Source organism: Ixodes scapularis, unplaced genomic scaffold, assembly GCF_016920785.2.
Source record: "Ixodes scapularis isolate PalLabHiFi unplaced genomic scaffold, ASM1692078v2 ptg000058l_1__unscaffolded, whole genome shotgun sequence".
In the NCBI taxonomy this organism is placed as follows: Eukaryota; Metazoa; Arthropoda; class Arachnida; order Ixodida; family Ixodidae; genus Ixodes; species Ixodes scapularis.
In genome coordinates this window covers 2,645,760-2,660,900 of record NW_024609900.1, presented here as the reverse complement: position 1 = coordinate 2,660,900, position 15,141 = coordinate 2,645,760, and the positions used below count along the sequence as shown (strand labels likewise).

The following is a 15,141-nucleotide window of genomic DNA, read 5'->3' as shown; positions in this document are numbered from 1 at the left end:
GCGGAAAAGGGTACATGGGGCAGACCGGAAGATGTGTTAGTCACAGATTTCGCGAGCATGAGCGCCTCCGTACTCTCAACACCTTCGGACCACCTGGTCGTCCATTGCAGCAGGTGCAACTGCTCCCTTCTACCTAATTGCAGCAAGCTTTTGGTGCGTTTAAAGAGCAGAGGGCCAGGAAAGTTTTGGAGGCTTTTGAAATTAAAACAGGGGGGGAGAACTTCTTTTTTTTTTTTTCTTTTTTATTGAACCTGCCTTGTTCGCGTGTTTTAGATGTGCGTTGTTGACGAGCGTGTTTTCGAGATTTGTTCATTCATCTTTGTTTTGTGTTTTGCTTTAATTTTTTATTATCGAAGTGGGTTGCGCACGGGCCATCTGGGAGTGTTCTTCTTTTTGTGTGTGTGTGTGTTTTCTTTGTCTACTAGGTCACAATAAATCGATCAGTTCCGAGTAAGCGCTAGTCTGCGATTCTCGCTTCTTGTGCGCTTTAATCTCCACCATGAATCACTACCAGATGGCCCAACTTTCCACCCCTCTGCACCCTTCTCCACTGTAAGCTGCCAGGGAATGGCTGCCTTCGGGAAAAGAAAAAGGAAGCGCGACAGAAAGGGGAAAACACTGGAGAACCTGGGGAAGGATTTTCCGTGGATCGGCCTTTGATAAAAGATATAAAGCACATATTAGAAGCGGAAAATAATAACCTCGGTTATTCATCTTTTGTTTTAGTGTTATTTTACATTAGAGTGAGCAAAAAGTAAAATAAATCAAACTGTTTCAATTAAATATATTTATTTTATTAAAATCAAATTTATTTGATTTAGATAAGATTTATATGATTTAAATCACTTCAGCTAGAAATTAGTGTCTTTTTTGTCACTAGACATCCTTTTTTTTAATGGTTTCCTAATTTATAAATGTTCCTTGCTTGGTCATTTCTTGCTTTATATACAAAATAAATTCCCACAGAAAGCATAAAATAAAGAACAGACGGCAAATAGGATATACTTTTTAGATTGTTCAGGGAAAAAGATTTCGGCTTAAATGATTATAGTCGAATCGGTGCTAGTTAAATCACGACTGAAGACATATTGATTTTCTTTTTTATTGTCCACCCTGCTCTACATCTAAGTTGCTGCAGTGTGTAGCGTTGACAGAAAACGCTGACCCAGAACTGCAGCAGACGTCGCAGAAATGACAACACAACCTGTACTAAAATGTTTTGTTTGTTTTCGCTTTCTTTCAGATGTAACAGCTGGTGCAGGAGAATCAACAACCAGGTAAATATACATTTTGCACTCAGGGAAAATTGTAACCCTTGGCAAAAACACATTGAAAGTGTATTCTATAATGTAATTAAAAAAATATATATATATATATATATATAGTTTTAAAAGTGTACCTAATATATGTTTCGAGTTTACTAAATGGTATATTAAAATACACATTGAGTGTATTCACCTTAGCGGCTGGACTGGGTTGGTGGCAGAAAAAATATCACATAATGTGCGCAGCGTACGACTAAAGCAAAAAAGTAGATATATTAAAAGTACATTTAATACCGATTTGTATCACAAAAGCTAGAAAATACTCTAATTTTAGTGCATCACTTTTTTGCGAAGGGTAAACATCCCCAATATTACCAAAGGGGCACCAAAGTGCACTTTGAGATCGCCTTTTTATGGCGGAAACTCAATGTATCCGCTCTGAGCACGATAGAAAACCCAAAAGTACAACCATGAATGTCTTTTTTTCCCACATTATTAAAAGCGTGACCAAGCACAGCGACACTCTCTTTCTCAGACATGTCAGAAAAGGAACGTAACGCGATTTGTTACGAAGCATGGCGACACGCCCTTTTCCCAAGATGTATTTCAGAAAATGGGCATAGCGCCCTTTGGTCCCGTTTATTATTTTTTTTATTAAAAAAAAAAAAAGAAATACATCATATGTCACTCATATCGATGTATGAGTGATGTTTAGAGTTCGTGGCGTCACGTTTAACGCTTCTGCGGCCTTACTTGGCGAAATCCAAATTTCGGTTCAGTATCTCTTCAATGTAGAGCTGCGGCGGTTTCTTGAACTTTCGGAATTCCCGAAATTTACTCTCCCCAGCATGCTAGTTATTATCTTTAAATTCAAAATAGCTATTGAGAAAACGGCAAATCAAGGTGATGCCAGAACCAACATTTCAAATTTCTCCGCGCTTTTCACGTTACTTATCGTAAGACTTGTTGGTCAAGCAGGTAGGCTAAAAAACACAGCACGCCGCACTTTTCTTTCCCCCGTTCTGAAGTGAAGCTTCCCCAGAATTTATTTCACACCATCAAACTTCCTGCAATCGTCGGGAAAAGGTTACAACCTGCTCCCGACTGTGCCCAAAAGTGCAACATGTGACGTCACGTTTTTAATGTTCACAATAAAAGCCTCCGGCTAAAAAAAAAAATCAAATCAAATCGGCGAAACAAAATTTGGAAATTTAACAAATTTGCGAAAAGCAGGTATTTTTTACCTATAAATCGGGTTACTAGTTTAGCCGTGTTTATTGACATATTGAACAAATTTCCAGGTGACTCAGCGACTACCAGAATTTAGTGATGTGATTTTTTCAATCGCGCGTAGACGCACCGGCACGGTAGCAAGCTGCTGATTGATGAAGGGCAGTACGAACTGCTCTGGGTTGTTTTAGGTACGAAATCTAACAAAGACCAAATAGTATATTCGACTGAAATAATGATAGAATATAACAATTTAAGCATCCAAATCGATGCTTTTTTTAAGTTATAAAGTTTGTCTGCTGTGTACTGGCATGGACGGCCACGTTTTGCTACTGCCGAGGTTGCGGCGGCCGACGGCCGAGCGCGCGCTCTCGTGACGTGGCCGCGCCGCGCTGAGCTCGGCCGTGCAGCCTCTCCGGAGTTTGCCCGAGAGGGCTCTGCGGCGAGCCACTCCCTGTTACCGGCGGTCGGGCAGCTGCGCCGCCATGGAGAGGGCTCTGTGGGGTGGCGTTTCTTGGAACTACGCCGCGCGCCAGCCAATGGGGGCCTCGTTTCTTGAAACTGTGACTCGCGCCAGCCAATGGGAACCCACCCATCTAATTGCTGCTACAGACGACAGGCTTCGCTTCATTGGGACAGGGGAGTTTAAGTGCCGTTTGGCGCGGCTTCAAAAGCTGATAACGCCGGTTCGCTCCATGGGACAGTTAATACTCTCGCATTAAAAGCGATAGCTGAAGCACGTTCGCGCACCTCGGGATCCTCACGTCGTCGTGTAAGCGCCTCCGCGCTGCCGTATACCTCGGGATCCTCACGATAGCGTGTACGCACGGCACGGGTGGCCTCTCGTTGAAGGTCAGTGTGGGCGCGACGCCGGACGCGAAAGCCAGCCGTTCCCTCCGCGCTCGCTCCTGGGATGGAGTACGGCCTTGGCGCGGCGGCGCTGCGGCAATGACGATGCAAGCGAAGGCGCTCGTTTTCCCGGTGTTGTTGAGCGGTGAAAAGAGGGAGTAATGCTGATGTTCAGCGATGAACGGAGAGGGGGACGCATGCGGTGCGACGACGAGGCTCTTTTCTGTTCGCCGCGGGCGCGGGCAATGGGAACACCCGACTTCTCCCTTGCGCCTTGAGGGCAGAGAAAGGTCTTTTCTTCTCCGCTGCGACGACAGACAACAAACGCCGACACTGAAATCTCCGCAAAGCCATCGGCTTAAAGCAATCCCACTGAACTCGTTCAGGTTGCATTGACTTGCATTTACTGCTCTAGCTAATTCAGATTTAACTTATTGTAATAACTAAGCGAGAGTCGGCATAAAAAACAAACATATAGAGAAGTTCACAACAGCTTCATCGCAATACTCAAGTGCCCATGATAAATCTCGAATGCGAAAGAGATATCGTCAGAATATAGCCCGTGTGTAACGTCCCGCTCTGGAAAACAGCTTTCCCTTAGCACGCGGGTGAATTACGGCGAAGATATGTGCAACGCTTACTACGCGATTGTCGCTTCACTGCAGTGCACCCCTGCGCGGTGACAAGCGCACTCGACGAGGCTAGCGTAAGAAATATTGCGAAACTTCAGAGTTCTGTCAATGTTTGATACAGATATCAGGTCTAATATGATGTTATTTGGTGCGACAACAGAGTTTTGGGAATTCGCACAAGCTTACCCTAACAATCCGGCAGTGTAGCGGAGCCTAATTTATATTATTTACGTATATACAGTAATAATTATAAGTTTTGGCGCAATGTTGGCGCCAATTCTTCACATATTGACAAAATGTAGCAATATGTAGCGGGTATAAGGGCTTTGGCGCATCAGTGACATCAATGAAAAAATTAGTCAAAACAGGGGACCTTCGGAAACACTTTGTCTCCGATTTGCTTTAAAATTGCCTAAAGCACACCAACAAACATCGCTAAACACAAGTATTGGGCCAAAAATTCTTTTCGTAAATGTATTAAATTTTTAACTCACCTCCCCCCCCCCCCCCCTTTTTTTTTTCAAACTGAATTTTTATTGGCAACAATGAAAAAAATGACCTCAACAGATTACGAGAAGTTTGATGGCATCAAGTGAATGCCTTGCAAACTCAAAACAAATGCCTGGCATACTCCGTTTCCTAGACTGTCTGCTCGACCCGCAAGCCCACCTGCAAGTGACGTCGCGCCACTGAAAAGCGCGGGTAGATTTGAACGTTGGTTTTGGCATCGTCTTCATTTGCCAGTTTCACAAATGCGATTCTGAATTTCGCGAGACTAAATAGCATGCCAGAAAGAATAAAGGCTGAATATTCAGAAAACATGGTTAGTGTACGTAGCTCCAAAAGTTGCTTTATGCCCTAGCGTTTCCGTACAAACCGAAAAGTAAGCCTATCTTTCCCCATTCTTTTGCACGCCTTTCCAGCTGCCAACCCAGGGCACCACACACCAAGCATGGACCTAAACTCCCGGCCGACTGGCAGGAAGCGAAGCCAGCTGGGAACGATCCACAGTCTTGCAGAAGCTCCAAGCTGAAGAACGCCAGCAACAGCGGCCAACGTGTTGCGAGCCGACCGGCCCCACCGTCAAACTATATTCAAACTGTACATATACCCACCGTTTGAGAAAGTTTCGGATGCAGTAGAGGTCGTCGCTAGTCGCATGTGAGCTCACGAAGGGCACGTAGGAATGTCCCGTCTACGATATTTTGTCTGTCGTCAGCATATAACTCGGCGTATGTTTGCGTGTTTGTCTCCACACGTGAACCATCCCCGAGAGTTGTGATCTTACGGCTGGTTTCCACACTTGCGTTTGGCTGCAGCTCAGCGTGCTGGGGTGAGTTTTTAAGCCTTTGGCGACTGCTTATGACCAGCTTCAAAAAGGGGCTTAAAAACCGTGTAGCACAGTTAGTTGCAACCAAATGCGAGTGCGGAAACCAGCCTTTAAAGCCTTCGTTAGCAATCACCAAAGTAGGTAAAGTGAGGAATCGGCGTGTTGCCTAAGCTTTACGAATGGTAGCGGTGTAGGCTTCGATGTCATAGTTGAGGCGTGAACACAATCTAGTTGAAGAAACCTGTGTTCTCAAAAGGGTTTTGTTGTGAAAGATGTCCAATAAAGTGGCTCCACAACTTGAGAAAAAAAGAAAGGACAGCACTCTATTGCAGTGTTTTGCATTACAACGGCATGTCGCACAACCCTGGAGCGTCGCACAGACTGCCACGGCACATATATACACAGTCAACACTTTCTCACTTCGCATGCTCCAAAAAAAAAAAAAGAAGAAGCAAGAAGAAACGGTCCCCAAGTACAACACCGCATCTCCAAACCCAGAAATAAAAAAAAAAAAAAGTTTAAAAACAAGTTGGCACATTGCCATCAAAAGCCTCACAAAATGAGAGAGCTGCATGTCTCGCTTACCCTGAAAGTCTTTAAAAAAAAAAAAAAAAAAAAGCCGAAATAAACAAATTTGGACCAAACAATGAATTTTATTTTAATACCCCTTAAAAACACTGTATTCGCTCAAATTAAAAAAAAAAAAAGAAAGCCACCTGCCACTGTTTTGTTTGCAAACTATAACAGCCAAAATGACAAAAAAATGATATCAGTTACGTCCAACATTATTAGATCAACTCAGTTGTGGAACTCTTACGGAGGGGGGTACTCACCTCTCAAGCTGAAGCCCGCCACTCGCTGTTTGAAGCGTCAACTAAAGGCTGCATTCCAAAACTGCGCTCTTCGGATACACTACAGTGAAGCCCCATATAAACGCTGCGCTCCAAAACTTGTGTAACTGTAATTAGCATAGCGGCCGTCCCTCCAAGATATGGCAGTGCTTCAAACGACGAGAGGTGAACCTTGGAAGAGAAAGAGGGTACTGCTCGTGGAAGTGGCATCTATGGGCAGTTCCGTGACTGAGTTGACCTAATAACTATGGTTACGTCGTTTGAGTCACGCTTTTGAAGAACCCAAGAATCACCCACTTACTTTCAATACCTTGGATTGTCCCGTTCGCTATACAACACTAGCCCCCCCACCCCTCCAAAAAAGAACACAATAAAATCAAAAATCACCAGTTGAATGTCCATTTGTCCCCAAATCTCGAGGTAAAATTCTTACATTTCTTCGGAGCCTCGACGGCATTCACACCATCGAAAGCCGAGAGGGGCAGCGGTCGCAAACCCTCCCCGCCAAGCAACCGCCGTATCCATCTCAACTCTTCGTCCATCCGTTTCCCACGATGAAACACTGCATTTTGTGCGTGCCGACGTCCTTACGAAGTGTCTATTTACAAGCACAAATAATAATAATATATCCGTAAGACTCAAAAAAAAAAAAAAAAAATGACACAGTGAATGCAGTTTTTGAGGATCCCGTTTTTCTTGCGGCAGATTCCGGCACGTGGCGTAAAGGCGACCGCTGGAAGTCCGGCCGTCGACACAGGAAGGTCCGCAGTGGCGAAGACGATGTAATCGGTGTTACTTCTGCGCTGGCTTCATATTGAATGTAAAAGAAAGTGGAGACAAAGAGTGCAGCTTCAATATTTACTACGGGCAGAGAGCAACCGCTTCCAACAACAGAGTCTGAACGCAATGCGGAGCGCAAGTTCGTCTGCTTCTTTTGCTAGGGTTGTGGTTTTGTCAGAACGCCGAGCTCCGATTGGCTCCGATTGAAGGACAGTGCACAGACCTCAAGGTAGCTAGCATTGAGGTCTACCCACTATCCTTCAATCAGTGCCAATCAGAGCTTGGCATTCTGAGGTCACCACAATCCCTGCAAAAGAAGCAGACGAACTTGCGCCCCGCATAGGTTAAAGGCCATTCACACACTTGTGTCTGCTCACCACAGAGTTCTTGCGATCTCTCGTGACGAGAGCACACATTGGCAAGTTGGCACCATCTACAAGGTGGCCCTGGAACTGCATCTGACTAGAGTGAGGGCTTTGTGATATTTGTAAGATCAAATATATGTACCATCTATGAGAAATTATTGCTCATAACGTTTTCAACGGTTCTTCGAGCCACAAAAAAAAAGGAAGATGCGCAAAAAAAAGAGGGAATTATACGGAAATGCCATGGCTATCCGATAGATGCTGCCAGTATGTTTTCTCGTCGTAACAGATTTCAAGAGGTTTCAAGGAGCGTGGTCAGAGGCAGTTGCAAGTGTGTGCACCAGACTTTACACCCGGAACCACCAAACAAGCTACGCCTTGAAGCAGCGATACTTCAGCCAGCTCGTTGCTTAAAATCAAGGTTGCTGGTTATCTGAAGCCTTACCTGAAACAGCAAGAAACTATTTTCTACTCTTCAGAAATGTCGAAACCAACTGCGGCAAAGCAAAACGACGTCGCCCAAGCTACGAGGCTCGGAACGTTACGCGACTCCGACTGGTGCGTTCACTGCGTCCCGAAAAGCGATCCGTCGATCTCCGCCCAACAGCGGCGTCCAGGTGTCGTTTGGTCTTGGCGGTGTCATGGCGGCGATGGAGTATGAGGCAGACGCCCGTTCTGCCACGAGTTGCTCTCCGGCTGGGCCGCGACGACGGCGACGCTCTCATTTGCTCGTGTTGTTTCCGGGGCTTCTGGCATCGACCGCAGACGACGTGACGCGTCGTCTTCCGCGACACCGTTTGTTGCCACTTCGGGATCGCTTTTCGTGTGTTGACGGGACACGACGGCTAACGCGCCGGTCGAAGACGCATTCTGGGAGCTGTGCCCGAGAATCTTGACAACATATGAAGTTCCAGAAGTTGAACTTCTTAATCGTAACTATTGCCAACTATGACCCCTCCGCACCGGGCGACCAAACAACGGCGCTCGCGGAATAGTCGGTGACTGGAGTGTCGCTGTCCTAAGCGCAGTTACATCCGATTCGCGTATCTCTACAGTCCAACGCCCTTTCAACGGACCGCTGCAAGATCGGAGGATCTGATGAAAAGTTGTCTCTGAAGCATACTACTACCTTCCAAAGAAAAAACCAAGGTAAGTGCATTAGTTATTTGACTCGGACTCAAATGGTATGCAATTTTTCTTAAAAGAGAGACTGTACAAAGGTAATGCGGGGCAGCCCGGAAAACTTTTATCGGAGTTGCAGAATCTTTGTCTCCAACATTTGCACACTAAAACTCCCCCCTCCCCCTAAACAAAAAAAATATTAGAAAACGCATTTAGTCCATGGTTGCTTTGGAGATTGTCGTTGATAAAATCCCAGAACTAGTAATAAAAGAGATATTTCTTATCAAAACCTCTGTATTGCACGAAACAGTAAAACAGTGAGCAAGTACCCGCTCCTCATCTAAGAATGTTGCCAAAAATGTTGGTGTTCACATCAGCGTAGATGCATGCTTGGTGCCTTGCAATAAGTTTACATTAATATGAACACCTTCACTTTGGCTTATGCGGTCATGTAACAAACAACACATGTAGGATAGGACAGCTTCTAGGTGGACAGGAACGAAAAATCTTCCGCAGTCAAAAAATGGGAGAGCCAAATTTATGACAATCATACTAACTGAAATTAACTTCACTCAATTACCCTGAAACACATATTATGCTGACACGATTCAAGTCCCACATTAAAAGCAGTGCCCAGCGGTGAACAAAAGAAACAAAATACACAAACCCAATTTTTTCACTCACGTTAGAGTAAGTGAGCATTGAGAAGACAACTCAGAGATACCCAAGTCAGAAAAAGTCATTCCTATCGTCACTAGATGGGACAAGCAGACATCCGATTCAAAGAGTTCAGCCACATCCGTCCGTCCATCCATCCATCCATCCATACAAGAACATTCTAGGTTGTTTTCGGCCACAACATTACCCACAGTCTTACCCTTGATGTGAGGCATGGTGCCACGGCCTGTTTTGTTTATGACAGAACGGGTAGAAGAGGAAAACCAGGGTCACTACAGCGGTTTTTGAGACTGTCTTTTTTTGGCACAAACTTGATTCAAAACTACAATCGTCCGTCTGGGCTGAGCTATATCTAGGCCACAGACTTTATAGTTGTAACCAAAAAGCACCAATAAACATCCGCCGGCCTCAAAAATATAAAATAGAATAAAACCAAAAAGCACTAATTTCTGAAAATTTCTGCTTGAAATTTTAATGTTTTTGTCAAAACCGTCTCTCATTAGACATTCGTCAGGCGCATACTCCTACATAAAATCAAGCATCCTGCCAGTTTCGAATCAGGGAAATCGCCGATTTTTGAAGGAGAGGGGCATGAGAGTTAGGCAAGTTCGTAACGAATTATTGTTACAATGTCTCTGTCTTGTTCAGGTCAGAGCAGGACAACAATGTTCGAAACAGCCCCACTGGTCGTTATAAGTTGAATCTTGCAAAAGAAGCGAGAGCAGCTTGCCTTCCTTGTGGCGGAAAAATTTTGCTTGAGAACAATAACATTTTTGTCATCGCACAGAGCATAAGAATAGCGGCATAGAAAAAACGAAAAGCTCCAAAAAGCTCTTGTTGATTACGTATTTGAATTCATTGTTTGTGGTTTCGTGTCTACTGTCGCATTACGACAAGCACAAAGCAATACGAGCATCATAAAAATTGAAAATTAAATTTGAACTCTTCGATTTTCAAGAGTTGTTCACTGAAAATCACCGTCTTCACTGTCCATACGCCAAAATTCTCCAATTACTAAAAAAAAAATGTAAATGCTGCTTTCTAAAAAATAAAAAAGCAAGCCGCTTCAACTGCGCGCACGTTCCCGTAACGCTTTAAACGCCAACAGCTGGTGCGTCCGTACGTTTCCCAGCGCTGCCTGCAACGCCTCTACGACCACTGTTTGGCGTCCTACTCCGCCCATGCACCTAAATGGGTCCCGAAGTGGCAACAAATGACATCAGAAAAGCCGGAGTGTCAAGTCGTCGGATGTCGCGGTCCTGGCAGTCAGGCACAAATGTAAAAAGAAAAGCGCGAAAAAAAGCGAGCGTCGCCGTCGTCGCGGCGATTTAACTTGTGGCTGTTGAAGCTTCCGCGGACCGTCCAGCTAGAGAGCAACCTGCAGCTGAACGTTCGTCTGCCATGTCCATTTTCTGGGGCAAGGTAAACTCGCTGGTTGAAGGCGCGCTCTGGACGTAGCGGTTCCGTCGCAATGCTCGAGAGACGCTCACCGTGGCACGTGATCAGTTGGGGGCCTTCCAGGTGTAGAGCGACAGAGCGCTCTTGGCGAGTGCCGCCAGGCCCCAGCCCGAACCACCAGTCTCCAGGGGCGCCAGGTCGAGCACGATGCCGTCGGAGGCGAGCTGGTGGATGCGCTTGCCGGACGCCACATCCCAGATGAGTACCTGGGGGGCAGCCGCGTTGCTAGACGTGAGCGTGCGCCCGACGGCAACCACCACACGAGGAGGCGTCGTCCCTCAAGTCTCTGAATAATCTATGCTTCCGAGTGACGGCACTTCGGCCATTTCGGTGTTTAAAGGGAAGCTAAAGAGGCCTTTGAATGAAAAAAAAAAAAAAAAAAAGAACTGCGACCGTTTTAATTAAGGAACCTTAAAAATGATGTGTCCTAAGTTTTCTTGCGATCTTATTAGTAAGAGCGTCGTAATCGTCGATTAAAATTTCGACGTAGCCACTTTGTTACTGCGCGCCGAGCGCGGGAGAACAGAGAGAACTATCAAAAGGGACTTTGTCGGCAGGGTCAGACGACCCTTGCTCGCCGCTAAGCTGGCTCCAGGATGCCAACGACGATGATGCCACATGCCCGGCAGCAGTCGCTGCACATAGTTTTCTAAATAAATGCGGCTGACGTTTACTTCTGCTTAAGTTAAGTGCGATAACTGAATACTTGGGACAAAAATCTGTATAAGTCTGTCTGCTCCGACATAAGTGCTTCATCCTTCGAGGTCGTGTGTCGAATGTCACCCAACGGAGAAATATTCCCATGGCAGTGCGATCGGCGGGCAGTCCAACCTGCCCGGCGATCTCATTTCCACTTTGCGGTCGATTGTCGCACGTGCTCCGACAATTTTGACTACCGTTTGGAGCGTAAGCATGATACCTTTGAATTTTTAGCTTTATGCGTAATGGCATAAGTAATGACGCTTTTTTTCTACTTTCTTTTTCTTTTGAACAAGCGGAACTTTGCACACCTCGATTATTCTGGCCGATTTTTTCCTCCAATCACTTTCTGCGGAAAATATGTTAGCGATTCGAGTGATGGCAAAGGCGATTCTGGCGTAGAAAACGACCCTGAAGGGGAGTCTGGAAGTTTATTTTTATTTTTTTTTGCAGATGCTTTGAGGATGAATTTTAGTTATGACAACTCAGTAATTGTATTGTTTTTAGAGCAAAATAATTGTGACCTGCAGCACCAACAAGGCAAAAAGTCGCACGACCCAAAAGATTAATATCATGATTGCTTGTGAGATGAAGTCTTTGAAATCATCTAAAATGCTTTACCATTTTCCATAAATGCTAACACAGTCCGCGGCAGAATTAAAACGACGTCACCCAATCTTCCTGAAGCTGTATCTAAAGCTTAGGAAGTCGCATTTTTGAATAGTAACTATTGCCGGTTTTGCCTGCTCTTCAGTAGGCATCAAAATGGCAGCGTCCAATAGATAATCGGTGAATAGAGTGCCAATACTCCAAGCATAGCATATTTAGTCGTCCTAACAGATTACGTGGTTGAGTTCGCTGGATCGTTATGACGGAGGCTAAAGTACACCACAGTGAAATATCCAAGAGAAAAGTTTGAAAATGTTTCCCACCAAGCTCTTGCAAACAAAAATTCCGTTCGCACGAAATCATGGGGTCATGTCATCTGTTCACGTAGTGTTGGGTCATACTGCGTTGCATCACACGATCATGTCGTGTGATATCAAGCCATCTGACTGTGTCACCGTGTCACGTGGCATCTGATCATCTGAACATGTCGTGCGATGTCAAGTCGTTTGAACGTCTCACGTGACATCACTGCACCACGTGGCACGCAATGTCACGTGGTCAAAGGTTAAACAAGATCACGTGATCTCAAATGCACGCTCCGTTCATGATGTGACATCTCTTCTCGAAATTGCCCCGGAAGAAAACGACAGATTCTCGGTTAAAAGGTGCAAACAAAAGTTGCCTATGGCAGCTATGGTATGTTTCCAAGAACACTATAGCTATGGTATGTTTCCAAGAACACTTAGTTGCAAAATACGGCGGCTAAGTGACCAGGAGTATCGCAGAAGCACATCTGCAACATGAGCTTGCAAGGACTTGAAATGACACAGCGTAGCAGCGTGGATGCTGCACTCATTGTCGCAGAGGAAAAGCCGAACGAACACCAGGGAACAAAAACAAAACTTTCCTACAAATATACAAGCATGCCCCCCCCCCCCCCCCCCCTTCTTCTTTCCCCTATTGCAGTCGAAAGTCACAAATGGCAGCCCAATAACGCCTCTTCAAATTGCTTCGTAGCAAGGGTAACCATATATTTCAGTTGTTGTCAGTTTGCTCAATCTACGTGAATTTTTAATAGCGGCAACATAATTTTGAAATAGTAACTGTTACAGAACTAAGTTCCGAGCTACTTCCGAAAATGTCACCTACCTTACGAGTTACTTCAAAAGTGTTAACCGAGTTACAGTAACTAAATCTTCAATGTAGCTTCGTAACTATTTATTGTATAAATTTCGTGCAATGGCTGCACTCGTGTAATTAACTGCACTCCTAACTCTAAAAAAAAAAGTAAGAAAAATAATAAAATAATTAAATAATACCCACGTATAGGCGACACCTGCAGCTTTACAAGGATGGAGTTGCCATCTCGTTTGCAATACCAGCACTAGACGACATTCCATCTACTACTTACACCAGATAGTGCACATAACCCTAGTTTTACCTCTTTCTATCTCGTCAATTAGCAGCTTCTCTTAAAAATGCTTTCCAGCTACCACTGCAAAGAAAGCCAAAATGACCCTAGTAGCCACTCTAACCACTTCAATTTGTTTACAATTCCTATTTGCTCCACAACTTTCCCAAACAATGCCCCATGCTGCACTTGTTTAGCAAGACTTCTTTTCTCCCAATGTTAACTTCGGTAAAAAATAACGAGTGAACAACAAGCACAAGTGGGATGCTGCTCGCTGTTTGCCTCAATTCAAGCCTTCCTTGCATGTGAAAGAGCTTCTCTGCATTGGTGAGGTGAGGTGTTTTGTTTTTACATGTGAATAGTTGCAATTAGTAAAAGCAAATATATACAGTAAAACCTCGTTATAACAAAATGGGATATAACAAACTAATGGATATAACAAAGCAACCATAATTCCCCTTGCTTGCTAATAGTGGGAAGAAATGGACATTGGCTATAACAAACTAATGGTTATAATGAAATAATTACGACTGCTCCTTCAACTTTGTTATAACGAGGTTTTACTGTATATAGAAAGTCCTTCACCCATCCCCCCTCACCCATCAAAAAAAAAAAGTGGCGATTACAAGCGTGAATACGATTGCTATACTGAAACTGTACCTAATTGCAGTAACTAAACTACTATATATTTAATTAGTAGTTATGTTAGTTTGCTATGCAGATGCGGGGTTGTCCGTACCATCATGGAATGCAGTGACCAGACCAGCTGAGTTTGGGCGGGGAAGTCCCCTGAGGGTTTCTTCAGCTCATTTTATAACTTTAGAGTGGGTAGAGAGCCAACATTCAACAGAGGGTCAACTCATTCCATGGGGAGCTTTTGCAGTTTAATGGAGGGCACCTCCTGCAAGTGCGCGTGCGCATGTGCCGCCTCGTCGAGTGGCAAGGGGGTAAGCGGGCGGAGAAGAGCAGACGTCTGCAGACGATCTGACGCTTTTGTCGCCCCCTCGCAGCTCGCTCTGCAGACAGGGCCCACAAACCACGTGGCTCCACAGAGAGTGGCCAGTGGGCCACTCTCTGTAACAGAGGCTCTACAAGAGTGGGCCGATGCAGCAGTGCCATCTCACAGCGTCGACGTACGCTTACCGCCTTGTAAGACTCGTCGCCCGCAATGACCCAGAAATTGGACACATCCTCGGGGTCGACGCAAAGGCAGGACCGGGAGAGCTGCACCTGGGTGGGGCCCCCGCTGAACGACTGCACCACGTGGAAGGAGCCCGACGAGTCGTCCGGGCAGGCGGGGAACGACAGGTTGCACACCTGCAAAAGCAACAGACCACGCACACGTTTTAACGCGGAACGCATCATGCGACTGGCTCGAGAGCCAATCAATGAGCTACACTTTGAGCGAGGGTCCTCAAACTTTTTGATCTCAAGAAACCCCCCTCTGCACTAAATAGCAGAGGAGGAACCCTGTCTAGTCTCGGCATTAGTGTAATAAAACGGTAGAAGAGACCACTTAGCTCATAAAACAATAGTGCACATACCAGGGAGTGCTTGGCTCATAGTTGTGCATCAATGAATGTCTCAGATCTGCTAAAACAGTACTTAAGGGGGGACACTACCCAATAGGGTTAACTTTTTAACCTATGGCTTAATATGAATGAAATTTAGTGTATATTGCAAGGCAGAATGCAGTGCAAAGTTTCATCAGTGTACATGAGTTGTAAAATAACTTGTAGTCATTTTTATCAGGAACACACAGACTTTGTTTAGGAAAACTATCGTTTGGAAACTAATGTAATACCAAACATTTTTCTACTCTAGATCTGCAGCAGAATGCCTAGAGAGTGCAGCTGGGAAAA

At 45.1% G+C, this 15,141-nt stretch overlaps 1 protein-coding gene and 1 long non-coding RNA gene across 2 annotated transcripts in view; one reads left to right on the top strand and one right to left on the bottom strand.

The window, feature by feature from the left end:
* The first annotated feature begins 1,199 nt into the window (after positions 1-1,199).
* LOC121047386 lies at positions 1,200-5,632 on the top strand. The gene is made up of 2 exons (XR_005798548.2): positions 1,200-1,277; positions 4,900-5,632. It is a non-coding gene; the product is annotated as an uncharacterized LOC121047386 (long non-coding RNA).
* The window catches only part of LOC8028222 (E3 ubiquitin-protein ligase RFWD3), a 39,348-nt gene continuing 29,815 nt past the window's right edge, over positions 5,609-15,141 (bottom strand). The window contains exons 13-15 of the mRNA XM_029971367.3: positions 14,423-14,596; positions 10,593-10,766; positions 5,609-6,964 (exon numbers count right to left, since the gene is read on the bottom strand). Of these exons, the coding sequence (XP_029827227.3) occupies positions 10,605-10,766; positions 14,423-14,596 (336 nt within the window). The 3' untranslated portion in view covers positions 5,609-6,964; positions 10,593-10,604. The remainder of the gene's footprint in view (positions 6,965-10,592; positions 10,767-14,422; positions 14,597-15,141) is intronic.